A 13,989-nucleotide genomic window follows, 5' to 3' on the forward strand; every position below is an offset into this window, starting at 1 on the left:
GAGTCCATTGGTGGCTTTCTCGACTCGCTAGCTCAATTTGATCAAGAGTTATTGACGAAAAACTAATATGACCTTGATGACGTCATAAATGACGTCACGCAAGGTCAACATTGCAAAAGTGACGCATCTAATCTTGCAAGGAGTGCATCAAATCACGTTTCTGTGTGCTTGAGATAGTTGGAGATCGTTCCCGGCGCCAGAATAGCAGTTTGAATTTTTCCCCATTGACTTATAATGGTGAGGTCACGAAAATGACCTGACCTCATATGACCTTTAGGAAAAATCCGAGATATACAAGTTGTGAGACTCATAATGGATACTAGATCCTGCAAGTTTCATTTCCCTGTGACAACTCCTCTGGCAGTGAGGGCGTTGCGAAGTTGCGACATCTGAAGACCGTGCAGAGGTTCACTTATGACGTCATAGGTCAGTGACCTGACCTGACCCAAAAATGCGGTTGGTGTCAAAAGATGCGGCTTGGATCAAAGGTCAGGTATGCCAAGTTTCAGCTCTCTATCGCCAGCGTGTTCGGAGCTATCGCGAAAAAACCCTATGGGGGGGGCGGCACCCGCCCCCCCCCCCCCTCGGCCGGCGAGGGTTAACTTTGATTTATAGAAAACACGTATCGATATACTCACTTCATCGGCATCAAAGTAAAACCATTCTCGCGTCATTTTGCACACAAAGGTGTTCAAAATCCAGCGAATTTAGGCATTCAAACCTCTCCATAAATATAAAATGTGTGCACACCGAGGACACCGGGATCATGGGGAAACGGCACCATCTCACTGGTTCGCCTCACCCTAAATCGAACTAGAGCCTCGGGGAAAATGTAAGTGTGCTGGCAGTCACAAGAACTCTTGTGCGTATCAAGAGAAACTAAATTCCTCCAGCACTAGCCTTGCTGTCTTAATGCTATCATTAGAAAATTTACTCAACTGCTAGAGTATACAATTATTAAAACTTTAAATCATTTGAAGTTGGGGGACAATTAAATTTGGAGACTATCTCCAGTCTGTACAGGGTGTAACGAAATTATCCGGACATCTATTTTTTCGCCATATCTGCTCGCACAGTTTCTCTTTTAATGTCAGAAGCTGGAAAATTGGATGAATGCATACCTCTGGTATCTGCTCTCAACTCAGCAGTGACCTGACCTTGCGAAATGACTCTTGCTCTGAGTAAGGGTCGAGTCGCCGACGGGTTCATTTGATAGTTTTCGTTTAAGGCTGTGGAGAGAAAGGAGTACAGTATCTCGTTTCGTAGTAAGGCTACGTGTTAGTGGCATGGTGGCATGAGCCAGAAGCTGGTCTGTCAGCAGCTGGACATCAGCAGCAGCCAGTAGCACATCTGCCTGAGGCGTAATAAGCTGGGACTTGGTGGCAGACTCAGCCCGGCCTCGCTCGCAAAAGGCGCCCTTTGCCAAGTGGTGAGGAGAGTTGTCAAGATAGCGACAAGGAAACGGCACCAATTAATCCGCATACTGACTCGAATTCTTACCAAGGCAGATAATAAGAGGTCCCACATCATGATTCACCGTTACCCGCCCTTAGCTTGGTTTTACTGCCCTTCAAACTGGAAAAGACAATGAAATTGACGGGAAAACAACCAGTCCACCACCTTTGGCTTCAGGCCAGGGCGTGTCCACTGGTCGAAGGAAGACACGAATGAGGTGACCTGGTCGGATGGGAAGCTGTTCGAGCTGCGATACCCGTTGAACCGTCAAATCGGCCATGTGTGGGCTGCCAGCAGCTCGAATGTGCCGGCCGTCGCCGGCGTCAAACAGCCGGCCAAAATCCAGACCTGGAGCATGTTCAGCTGCTGTGTAATATTCAAGCTGTTCATGACGACACTGAAAACCACTATCAGTGACGAGTATTACCGGCGCAACATCCTGGCTAGCGATTGGTTGGAGCCACTCAACCAGACGGCACAGGATGGCTCGGTTTCTGAACGTGTACCGATGCCTGATTCAAGCCGCGCAGTCTTCATACGGGGCGGCGCACCACCTTCAAGTCCCTAGCAGAATGAGAAGTGATGCCGAGAGGACCTTTTTGTTCTTCTGGGCTAAAGGGCTATGGCTTGGGAATAGTTCCCATGCAATTTCATCGATATATTATGGACTATTGTCCATCAGGAGATGAATGAGGGGACACCCGCCACCAGCGCCGCCCAACTGCGGGCACAGGTTAGTAAGGCGCTACTCTATATGAAACCCACTGTGCTGGAAAATCCAGTGGCTGGAATGCTCCAAATATGTGTACCTGCGCTCTTATGAAAGGTGGCTATATAATAATTCAAAAGGGAAAATATCAGAATGTCTTGCTTCTTAATTACAGCTCGAAGAAAGATGTCCGGATAATTTCGTTACACCCTGTAAAGCTTTCTAGTCGCTATGTCTGTTCCACTGAGTATAAGAGACGGACGCCGGACGCCGTATCCAATGGGCCAAACAGAAAACAATAATGGAAGAAAATGCGATGGGTTCGAAAAGATCTGGTGTTTTGCACCTCATTTTCTAATAATTTGTTTTTCAACAACACTGACGATTATTTGAATTTCAACTCTGTGTGAGTTCAGAGAAGATCCTTGCGCCAATCAGAGGATGATTGAACCCGCGCCCCGCTTGTGGTACTGGATTTCCACACCGTGCTGGGGAGGGGGTGGGGGTTTGAACACCAACTCCCTTCTAACTCGGCTCTCGGGCCACGTAGCGACACGTCGTAGGTGGCGGTCGAAAGAGCGTAAAAAAAATAATGAGTAGATTATTTCGGTCGATCTTTAGATCAGATCAAAGGTCAGGTCACCAGAGGTCACCGAAGGATAAGTTTCGACACTTTCTTGGTCAAACTTCGATAATTTTCGACAAACCGGCGTATAGCTCAGGAACGCTTAGACCTATAGGTCAAGGTCATAACCTGACCGGGAAAGGACTGTTGCATATCGGTCGATTCGTATCATCGAGCCAAACATATCTAAGGCGTAATCAGCGCTCTAGCGTGCCTTTATCAAAAGTTATTAGCGAAAAACTGTAAGATACCGTTCGTGACCTAAGATGACCTCAGGGACATGAAGAGAGGTCATGTGTGCCATTTTCCGGTTCAACGTGTCATGTTTACTTATAACTTGTTGTTTGGAACTTGAAAGTATTTAGAATGACGTTCGTTCAAAAGAGGCGCCTTTCAATTTTCTCCCATTGACTTATATGTAATGGGAATTGGCGAGGTCGCAAAATAGACCTGACCTTAGGTAACCGATATCAAATTTCTGACACATACATTTTGTATATAGTAGCCGTTTTCACGTCGGGCTATCCGGCGAATGCACCTAATTTGACCAAATCTGCACCTTATCTCTTTTACAGCAAATATCTTCATCTGATGAATTTATTTCAGTATTTTGATCGATGATACTCTAATCGATGATACTCTCTGATATATGACAAAGGAGGCATATAAGCAATTAGTGCAACCCTAGCTGATAGCTTCTAAGAGATAGGTACACTGAACCTAATTTGGCCAAATCTGCACCTAATCTGCACCAAATGTGCACCAAATGTGTACCAGATGGCCGTCGTGAAAACGGCTATTGTTGCTATTAGTTATCAACCGCTGAAAGTTTCAAAGTGATCGGTCACTTGCTGTAGCTATGGCAGCCATTGAAAATTTTTAGGTGAGGTCACTTAACGTGACCTGGTGACCTGACCTTGAGTGCCCTTGGTCTGAACTTTCCACAGAATTTGTAAAAAAAAAGATCTATAATAAGGTGTGCCAAACCGCGTTTTTTTTTAGATCCTTTTTTAGATATGAGTGAGTTTTTGAGATATTGGCGAAAAACCGGAGGGGTGTTCAAACACCTCCAGCAGGGCGCGAGTTCAGAATCCAGATAAATAAGCATGAACAGTCATATTACTTACATACGTTTATTGAGCACAACACACTCAGATGTAGGTATATCGTTCAGCAATAATTAAATAAAAATCGGCTGGCGATCGGACAACGGCAACGACAGTTCGTTTCCCTAGTAGACGTCGCAGTTGGCGGACGAGTACTGGGTGCAGATGTCGTCGCTGGTCACCTCGCTGAAGGACTCGGACTGGTCCAGACCCGAGCCGGTGATGAGGTTCTTCATGTTGCAGTAGTTGGTGCTCGAGTCCAGGTAGGCGTAGAACGTCTCCGACCTAGAGTAGCCCTGGAACATAGCGAAATATCCAGTCAGCGATACCGCATAGTTAGGCATGTAAGCACTTTGCGTTGTTGTGTCTACACAGGTAACTGCACACGCTACAGAACTATACGATTGCCTACATGTAGGCTAAGTTTTGTGTAGAGGTGTAGTAAAAAGTAACATAAAAGATAAAGAGATGTAAAAAGTTAAAAAAACATATTGAAGCACCGTTTTCTATGAAGTACGTAACACATGTGACGTACACATAGTATGAAGTACGTATACTCGTATGTAACTATACGTGAAGCTCTCGAAGGTATATTGAAGCACTGTTTTCGGTGAGCGTGACTCACGTGCATGGCGCAGGTGCCGTCGCCTCCGTCGGTGAAGGTGAACTCGAGGTCGTCCACGTAGCCGGCAGAAGGGGTCGTGTGGGTGCCCGTCACAACGTTACCGTCAGTCGTCAGCACCTGATGGAAAGTAATGGTCAGTTGGTTTTTAAAATTGTATTGTGGATAGTTAGAGCTCGGTCAGCGGCTTACCTCAAAAGTTGTTTCATCACAAAAAGGCAGAACCGTCATGATTTTTATAGAACAGGCACATCTTCCCTCCGTCCAGCGTCACAGACTTCTCTATATAGAGAAGTCTGTGGTCCAGCATATCCGACAATTTACTATGCCGGCTCCCGGCATTTTAGCTTCCTGTACGGATATCATTTTCTGTCTCATACAAACACTTTTCTCCGTCTACCTCACCTCATATGTACACACTTTTCTCGGTCCAGCTCACCTCATACAGACACTTTTCTCGGTCCAGCTCACCTCATACAGACACTTTTCTCGGTCCAGCTCACCTCATACAGACACTTTTCTCGGTCCAGCTCACCTCATACAGACACTTTTCTCGTTATCTCGCCTCATACAGCACTTTTCTCCTTATCTATCTCACCTCATGCAAATACTTTTCTCTCCATCCATCTCTCCTCATACAGGCACTTCTTCCTTACCTATCTCACCTCATACAGGCACTTTTCTCCGCCGTCGGCACAGCCCTCGGGGCCGGACCAGGCGTTCATCTGGTCAATGATGGCCTGCTTCGCCTCCTCGCAGGTCACGCCGAACGTCCTGCAGGGTGAGGTGATCACCACGTTATAAGCAAGCCTCTGTCACCAATTCCATTTCATCCGCTGGGTCATCAGCATGCTTCAATTGTTGTCTGATTGTAGCAGTTTTCAAGAAACGTTAAAATCCTGATATCCTTAGCGATTAGCACCAATCCTTCTAAATCACGCTTAGGTTCAACATTTAACAGCTTTATCTGAAGAAGCACGATATACCTTAATGCTAAAATCGGTGCACGATATACCTTCTTCTGAATGACTGAATAAGTGGTACATTACGGTCATCCCTATTATAGTTGCCGCTGTAAATACGCTTATGTGCTTACCAGTCGGCCTTGCAGGAGGCGTGCAGGGGGTACTGGGCAGCCGAGGCCGCAGCCACCATCGAGAACAGAACAGCGAACTGCATCGCGAAACTCGACAAACAAATGAACCTCGGTAACGCTTCACAAGACTGCAGTGCGGACGGTGTGCTGGGCGGCGTTTTAACGGAGCCCTTATCGGGGCAGCAGTATCGGATGTGTGTGGGTTTCTCAGGGGCCGTGAGAGGGACCGCCTGCACTGCGGCAGGACACCGAGCCCGCTGCCGGAAAGCTCCCGAGCCGTCTCTAAGAAAAGCTTAGTGAGGCCAGATAAGAGGACCCACTGCCCCAATTCACTCACCAGAATGAGAAAATTGTGTCACTATTTTAGAACTGCGTTTGAGGTTATGTAATAAAACGCTGTGTTCCGGGCTGACATCAATACTCTGGTGCTGCTGACGAATTACCGATCCGATCTACACTAGAACGCCGTTTAATTACCTGATTGCTTTGCAGGAATTACCATAAATTCTGTCTTATGCCAGCTATATCACCTAATCGTATCGACAGGCACGAATGCAGCACTATAAACGTACGCGAAAAACTACACGGCAAAAGCGGAATTCAATAATGATTTTGTTTCAGGCTTATTAGCTCAGTCCTCAACATAAGCAGTAACGCGGTTGCAACGCTCACAACAGCTGGTGATTCAACTTTGACCCTCCCGGCCACCCAGCTTTGACACGGTCCCAGGTCAGGTCATGTGACCAGGGCCTCGGGCGCCGGGCCACGCTCCCGCTCAGCTGGCAGGGTACGGTCGGGGTCGGTCCCAAGAGGAGTGCTGCCTGCTGCTGCACCCACCCAGAACCAAACAGTCGCTAACAAAAATTGTCGGAACATGCAGTAGGTATTATTGGCCGGTAGCCTGACTTTTAAGGCTAAATGGACGGATGCGGGATGTCGGCTTTCCCCTACTTGAGAGCTACCGAAACCGTGGACGGTTAACTCGGTGCATGCTGTGGTGCTGTGGTGCATGCTGTGGTGTTAACTCCAGAACTTCACAGACACGATTGCCATTTTTCAAATGTACCTAATGAGGATGACGAAACGCATCACCCGTCTCAGCGTCTGATCGGCTACTTTCCAATAGGATCTCGCTCACTAATGGAAGGGACTTCTCCCGCCCCTGGCTTTGTTTGCTTATTTGTTGGGAGCAAGCCCTTTTAAAACTAAACCATCAAAGAGCTATGGGATATAAGGACAGGGCGTAGACATTGGGCTGTGCGGGACACCGACAGTGTTTCTTTGTTTTGTTTGCATTGTTAGGTTAGGCTCTTTCGGTCTATCGAGACCATTTCAGAGCCGGGAGAATGATAGGAATTAGGGGGAGACATTGGTCTTGACGGGCATCTGGTGAGTCGTCGGGGCTGAACCCATTCAGTGAGGCCACCCAGCCACCATAACACTCACCACACCCGGTTACGGGTGTGATCCTACGGGAACTTAACTTCCCGCATGGGATATAAAGTTCCCTGTCCAGTGTCCAGCCCGGAACAGGGGTTGAGCCGTGGTAGAGAAGGATTTGATTTTCCTGGAGGTGGAATTGTGGAAACGACGGAAAGGAACACCGAAAGTGATCCTGGTCCGTGAAGGCGAGACCGTCCCGGTGGAACCGGATTGCCCCGTTAGGACAGTTAGCCCACCTCCCATACGGACCGGTCACCCCGGAGATAATGTTAACGGGCCCTGGTGTGGACCCGACCGCATCCACCAGTTGCCAAGTGAGGTGACCGACGACCGTCAGCCCAGAAAGGGAGCAGGTCCGGAGGATGCAGATGGGTTTGTCCTAGGGATGGCGAGTAGGTATACGGTTGCATATCGCTCCCTGGCTTTCGTTTTTGTTTTATTTTGGTTAGGCCCTTTCAGTCTGACAAGACCATTTCAGAGCCGGGAGGATGATAGGAATTAGGGGGAGACGTTGGTCTGCCGCTCCAAGGGAGCAGCCCTTCACATTTACCAACAATATAGTTTACTCTTCTATCGACAGATGTCGCTATCATACAGACTCTGTGTGCTGAATTATTTGGTAAGTGCTGCCACCTACACGCCTCCACATCCTATGCGTCACAACTGCCGCAATTGTTGCCGGGCGCTGTGTTGGATGTCAATGTGGTGGGGGGATTTTGTGTGAAATTAATTCAAAATTAATTAAAATCAAAATTCAAGTGAAATACGCAAGTAGAAGTCAGGTGCGTTGCATAATATTTCTGTGTGTGCTTTATATCTCTGCGTTAGATTATATAGGGCCTTGGTTAGATAGGTATATGTCAAATACTTTTGGATGAGGTGGGGTTAGACGGGTTAGGCCCTTTTCATTTTGGTTATTTCGATTTGTGATGGGTTGAAGACTCTGAGCAACGGAGTCTGTTTTCTACTGAGACTGAAGATTTAGTAAAAAAAAAAGAATATCAGTACAGGTGTAATCGGAGGACTGTCCTGGATGCATCGTTGCCAGCAAATTCACATTATCTTTTTGTATATTGCTGAGTGACTGGCTTTTAAATAGACACCACCAAGGGTGTCAGAAATTTTATAAACGTAGCACTCGGAACACAAGTTGAACCCCACTGACTGATCACTGGCACAAGCCAATTTTACCGATAGAAAGGAGGCTGAACTTGTGGGAGAATTAGAAATACAATTACCTGCTGGCTGCTACCTCAACCTGTGGGAGACTAAGAAAACGAAACAAACCTGCATCTCAGGTTTCAGGTTTGTGATAAGACAATTTTTATTTAGGTAAATTCTGTAGGTTTCAGCTTATTCCAGATGCCTAGGTATGATATGAGAACTGAGAAGAGCTGGAAAAATAACACTTGATGATTTATTTGTTTGACAAGAGCCTGTGTTTCCTCTGCATGTCATTGTAAATTCTGTAGGTTTCAGCTTATTCCAGATGCCTAGGTATGATATGAGAACTGAGAAGAGCTGGAAAAATAACACTTGATGATTTATTTGTTTGACAAGAGCCCGTTTTTCCTCTGCATATCATTTTGTGATCATCTGCGATCATTTGTGATCATCTGTACCAACAGAATCATTGAAATGTGTTCTGAAATGAAATGCGTCCTTATTCATCAAGCCTACCTACCTATTTTATATAGCTGATTCAGTGAAGGAAGGAGAGCTATGATGTCTGATGGTCTCAAACACTGCAGTATGCTGCCTGCTGGACTGATTTTACCTACTAATCAGTTTGTAGTTTATCAGTCTACTAATCATCACTAGCAAATGCTTGAGTGTGTTCAATATTTTTGCTCAGTGTTAACAAATTAACAAACCACTATGCTTAAAATGATAATGAACACCCACACTATATATAATGCTTTAAGGGTAGTTAGTTGGAATTTACTTTATCTCCTTTTCAACACACCTTTGGGCGCCTTGGCTCTCACTCCAATGGAATGAATAGGCTGCTGATATTGTAGTTTGATACATTTGTTTTTTAGGGCAGCTTTCTCACTACAAGAACATATGCCACATGATATATGCTTTATTACTCATGGTTACTTCATTGGATGATTCGTTACCAGGTTTCAGCTTCATAACCATGTAATTGTGATGCTCTGTCCACAGACCTCTGAGGTGTCTGCCGGTGCCCGTCCCCCTCCACCCTCCACCGCCCGGCCGCCATGTCTGTGGAGAGTGAGTCGGCCTCTCTGCTGGCCGACCTGTCCGCCGGCGGCGACGACCTGATGCCGGCCGTCCGGCAGTCGCGCGGCTTCATCGAGCCGGAGCAGGAGCCGGCTCCGGCGCCGGTCGTGGCGCAGACGGCCGAGCCCGCCGAGCCGGAGCCGACTGCCGCCGCGCTGCCCGCGCTCGGCGACGGCGCCGCCACGTGCGCCGAGCGGCTGGAGCTGCTGGGAATGCTGCTGGCCAGCCCGTGTCCGAGCTCGACCATCACGGCGCCGCCCGAGCGGCTGCAGCTGCCGCTGCCGGCCGACGGCTTCATGTGCGACCAGTGCGGCGACAGGTGCGTATCGATGGGGCCTAACGGCAGTGGCTGGGCTGGGGGGTGGCAGGCTGCTTGGATGGTGCTGTTTAGCTGGTCGTACTTTGAAGGGTTTTGTGGCAATGATAGATTGAAATGATGCTTACAGCATTGCATGCATTAAAGCTTCAATGTGAGTTATGCAGCACAATTTTGAGTTCCAAGTTACACTTTGCTACATTTTCCATAAGCCTTGAAAAGCAATCATCACCCAACCAATATCTAGAGTGACGCCCCAGTTTCGCTGCCGTGACGTTTTACTCTCCCTGTTCTGTTCAGGTTCGTGCTGCCGGGCAGTCTGGCGCAGCACCAGCAGCGGCGTTCGATGCGAGTCACCCTCAACTGCCCCATGTGCCAGGCGCTGGTGGTGTTCGACAACAAGTGCCAGCTGCTCGGTGGGTGACGATGACACCGCTGTTCAGCGTTTAATGTCTGGTCGGGTTCAGTTGCTTCGTCGTACATAGCTTGTCCAGGCCAAAGCTAGTAGAAGTCATTTTGTGTCGACAGGAGGATAATTTGTTTGGACTTTTGATTGAGTTTTTAGTAGTATTTGTCGAATATTTTGCCATGATTGTGTAACGTGGATGACTTTTTACCATTCCAAGCCAACTGGCCCGACGAGACCCTCCCTGACACTCCACCTTCCACCGCTACAGAGCACCTGGACGCACACAAGATCGATCCCGTCTCGATCGACCCGGCTTTAATAGACGCCTCGGCGCTGACCGCCGCCGAGCTGGGGATCGTTCCGCCTACCCCAGCTGCTACCGCCGCTCCTGTCCCAGCCTCAGCCTCCCCCGGTGCAGCCAAACGGCCGGTCAAGGCGCAGGGCGTCAACAAGATCGTCAGGTAGGTCAGGGGTGCTGTCATGTGCAGACAAGAGATGGGGTCTGTTGGACTGCCCAGGAGTCGTTTGTGATCGGGATGCTATAGATGACGCGCTTTCAGCCTGCTCGCGTGTCGACTCTAGAGCACGCTGCTGTCATACTGCTGTTGAGTGGGGCGGGTTTGGGTCTGCCCTTTCCTTGTATTCGATGTTTTGTTTTTGTGCCTAACTATTGTGCAGCAATGCACTGATGCGAGATGTCGCTTGTATGTATATGCCGAATCCCACATCGATGCGTGTTTAGGCGTCTATTCCCCGTCTGAAGCTGTATGAGCTGACACCTCATTTGTGTTTGTGCAGGCCATCACCGATGTGTCAGCTGACACCTCGTTTGTGTGTTGCTGTATCAGCTGACACCTCGTTTGTGTGTGTTGTAGGCTGCAGCTGTATCAGCTGACACCTCGTTTGTGTGTTGCTGTATCAGCTGACACCTCGTTTGTGTGTGTTGTAGGCTGTAGCTGTATCAGCTGACACCCCGTGTTAGTGTGTGTGCAGGCTGTCACTGATGTATCAGCTGACACCTCGTTTGTGTGTGTTGTAGCTGTATCAGCTGACACCTCGTTTGTGTGTGTGCAGGCCGTCACCGATGAGCTGCCCGATGTGTAACCAGCTGTGCTCGACGCTGACGCTGGGGGAGCACCTGTGTCCCGAGCCGGAGGACGAGCTCACGCCGCTGCCGGCGCCGCCGCCGCGCTGCCCCGACTGCCAGCAGCCCTGCGCCACCGAGTGCTCCATGATGGCACACCAGGGCCTGCACAAGCCCGACCTGTGGCCCTACCCGTACGTGTGTCCCGAGTGCGGCGTCAAAATACTCGGCACGCACGACCAGGCGCTGCAGCACGTGGTGGCGGGCTGTCTGCACATGACGCGCGATGTGAAGATTTGCTGCTCCATCTGCCGCGAGGAGCTGGAGGATGCCAAGACGCACATGGTGCAGGCGCACGTGCAGAAGCTGTACAAGTGCCGCCGCTGTCCGCTGGCGTTCGAGTCCGCCAACGGGTTCAACTCGCACCTGCTGGAGAAACACGGAGGGGTACTGATAGCTGGCGAGTCGCCGTTCATGTCCATTCTCAAGTGCCCGTTCTGTGCGGCTACTTTTAACAACGCCAACGCGCTCAAGGAGCACATGGGCTCGCGGAAGCACGGCGAGCGAGTGCTACAGCAGGTGAGCTTCGTGTTCCGCTGTCCCGAGTGCGAGCTCGACTTCTCGGTCAAGTCGGAGCTGGCGAAGCACCTTGCCAAGCAGCATCCTGACTTTAAGCCGGTGAGCATGATCCTCCCTCTGCGCTCGACGGAGCCGCCGCCGCCGCCGCCTCCGTCTCGCCTTATGGGCCGGCCGCGAAACACCTCTGACACGCCGACTCGCTCTCAGCGCGGCCCGGTCGTCTACGCCTGCGGCATCTGCCACACCGACTTCAAACGTAAACCCGACTACACCGAGCACGCGCGCATGCACCTGCGCGACGGCGTGCCCATCTGCCTGCTGTGCAACACGCGCTTTGGCACCATGCAGATGCTCAAGAACCATCTGAACGACCACGCGTCGGAGCCGGGCCGCGACCGGTGCGGCCTCTGCTACGCCAAGCTGAACACGGTGGCGTCTCTGCAGTACCATCTGGAGGGGGAGCACGGTATGCGCACGTTCGACTGTGTGCGCTGCAGCATGTCCTTTGAGCGTCTGACCGACCTGAACCGACACAACTTCTCCGTCCACCGCAGCAGCGGCCGGGGCGTGCGGCGGACGGGCGCCAACCAGCCGGTGCCGACCCCGGCCGCGCTGGCACAGACGGCCGCCGCCACCCGCTCGCCGGCGCTCTCCGTCAAGCGCGCCCCGCCGGTGAAGGATGAGATGCCGGCGAAGCGGCGGCGCGCGCCGGCCGTCCAGGACGAGCCGGAGATGCACCTTCAGTTGGAGGAGGAGGAGGTGGACGAACCGCAGCCGCGCACTGACGGTGAGACACTGGAGGAGATCGCCAACTTCGTGGCCGCCGGCGACGGCGAGCGGTCGGCGCAGTTTGTGGTTGAGGAGGAGCCGGTGGCTGGGGAGACGGAGGAAGTGATCGAGCTCGAGCTGAATGAGGGAGAGATCACGGCTAAACAGGTGGACGCGTTCGGCGCGGAGACAGCGCTGCCGGCTACAGAGGAGGCTGAGTACATCATGCCGGACCTGGACGGCGCCGGCACACCTCACCGGCCCAGCGAGACAGAAGAGATGCTCGACATCAAACCCAACATAGCGGCGGCGCATGCGCAGTAGGGGTGCAGCAGGAGTGTGAGGAGGAAGAACACAGTGAAGGAGAGAAGGATGTAGAAGAATGTCCACGGGGGAGAGAAGGGTGTCAGTTTTCATCATCCAACATTTGCACATAATACTGGACTGGGAGTAGGGTAATCCCCCCACTAACGATTGTGCGTCTTGTCTGCTGTCCGATTTCCGCGGCTCTAGGCACTAGGCTACAGAGGTAGAGCGGATGTTTTATGTTAAGTATCTGAGTTCGAATTAACTGTCGAAACAGACCTTCGAATTCCATTGTTAAACACTGTTTGAGTTGCCCTTGCTTGCTAGGGCGTGGAAGATCGTGTTTTGCACACGCCGAACCGACCTGGCTTGGTGGACCGTAAGGACTTTTGATACTGTGTAGTGTTTTGCGCGCCTGTCTGGTTTAGGCAATGATGCGGCCCTGTAAAGCTGTCGGATGCATCGTTTTTACACATTTATCTGCTGTGGTGAACTTCGTATCAGCGAATATTCGTCGGTAGCTTCCGCGTGAATTGCTTTTTGGTGAATGTTTGAATGTATGTATTTGGATTAGAGATCATAGGACATTCACTCGACCTTACACCGTCACTTTGTACACGCATGGTACAAATCTGCCATTTTCCACGGAATATGTGAATACAAAATAAGGTACGTTTATTGTTTTGCTTGGAATGCCGCAATGCTACAGTAAAGTTCGTGGATTTGCTGTATTGATTTTGCAATAAACGCAGCCTCGTTCTTGGCTAGCTAAAGTCGGGATGAGCGAGTCTAGCCTGGCGGACTCGTTTGCTCGACTTTTGTATTACATTTTCTATCCAGTGCTCGACTGAAGGCAGTCAGGAACCGCACGGCTTGTCGCGTTAGGTGAGCGTGGGTCGTGCTTGACCTTTTGGAATCACCCACTCTGTACACTTGCCTTGTTTTCTATTTCATCGGTCAAACTCTGACCCGCACGGAACGTACTAGGTCTTAAATGTGTGTAGCCAATAGTTTGTGATATCCCCACAGGAACATGAAGGAGGAGTTGAACTACCTTCAATATCGGAACTATCGAGTGTGCAAACAGGTGAAAATGTCGGGTGCCTTGCTGTCTCCTGCTCTTTAGCCGTCACTCTTAGATTCTAGTAGTAAAGGCCTTAGCTTGACCCGCAGTAACCTGAACGCGATGTTTGGGATACATACCAACAAATCCGAGCCCTTTTT

General features: G+C 50.2%; 2 protein-coding genes across 2 annotated transcripts; one reads left to right on the forward strand and one right to left on the reverse strand.

Moving 5' to 3' along the window:
• Positions 1 to 3,908: 3,908 nt before the first annotated feature.
• On the reverse strand, positions 3,909 to 5,855 carry LOC122390002. Its single transcript, XM_043382561.1, has 4 exons — positions 5,614 to 5,855; positions 5,183 to 5,291; positions 4,521 to 4,637; positions 3,909 to 4,191 (listed from the first exon to the last, which is right to left on the reverse strand). Exons 1-4 carry the CDS (start codon positions 5,694 to 5,696, stop codon positions 4,021 to 4,023), a joined length of 480 nt encoding a protein of 159 aa, XP_043238496.1. The 5' UTR covers positions 5,697 to 5,855; the 3' UTR covers positions 3,909 to 4,020.
• Positions 5,856 to 7,717: 1,862 nt separating this feature from the next.
• On the forward strand, positions 7,718 to 13,439 carry LOC122389980 (zinc finger protein 592-like). The gene is made up of 5 exons (XM_043382535.1): positions 7,718 to 7,838; positions 9,226 to 9,622; positions 9,920 to 10,035; positions 10,297 to 10,489; positions 11,103 to 13,439. The coding sequence occupies exons 2-5, from the start codon at positions 9,282 to 9,284 to the stop codon at positions 12,781 to 12,783; spliced, it is 2,331 nt and encodes a 776-aa protein (XP_043238470.1). The 5' UTR covers positions 7,718 to 7,838; positions 9,226 to 9,281; the 3' UTR covers positions 12,784 to 13,439.
• Positions 13,440 to 13,989: the final 550 nt, after the last annotated feature.

Source organism: Amphibalanus amphitrite, unplaced genomic scaffold (genome assembly GCF_019059575.1).
Source record: "Amphibalanus amphitrite isolate SeventyFive unplaced genomic scaffold, NRLGWU_Aamphi_draft 000378F_arrow, whole genome shotgun sequence".
Taxonomy (NCBI): Eukaryota; Metazoa; Arthropoda; class Thecostraca; order Balanomorpha; family Balanidae; genus Amphibalanus; species Amphibalanus amphitrite.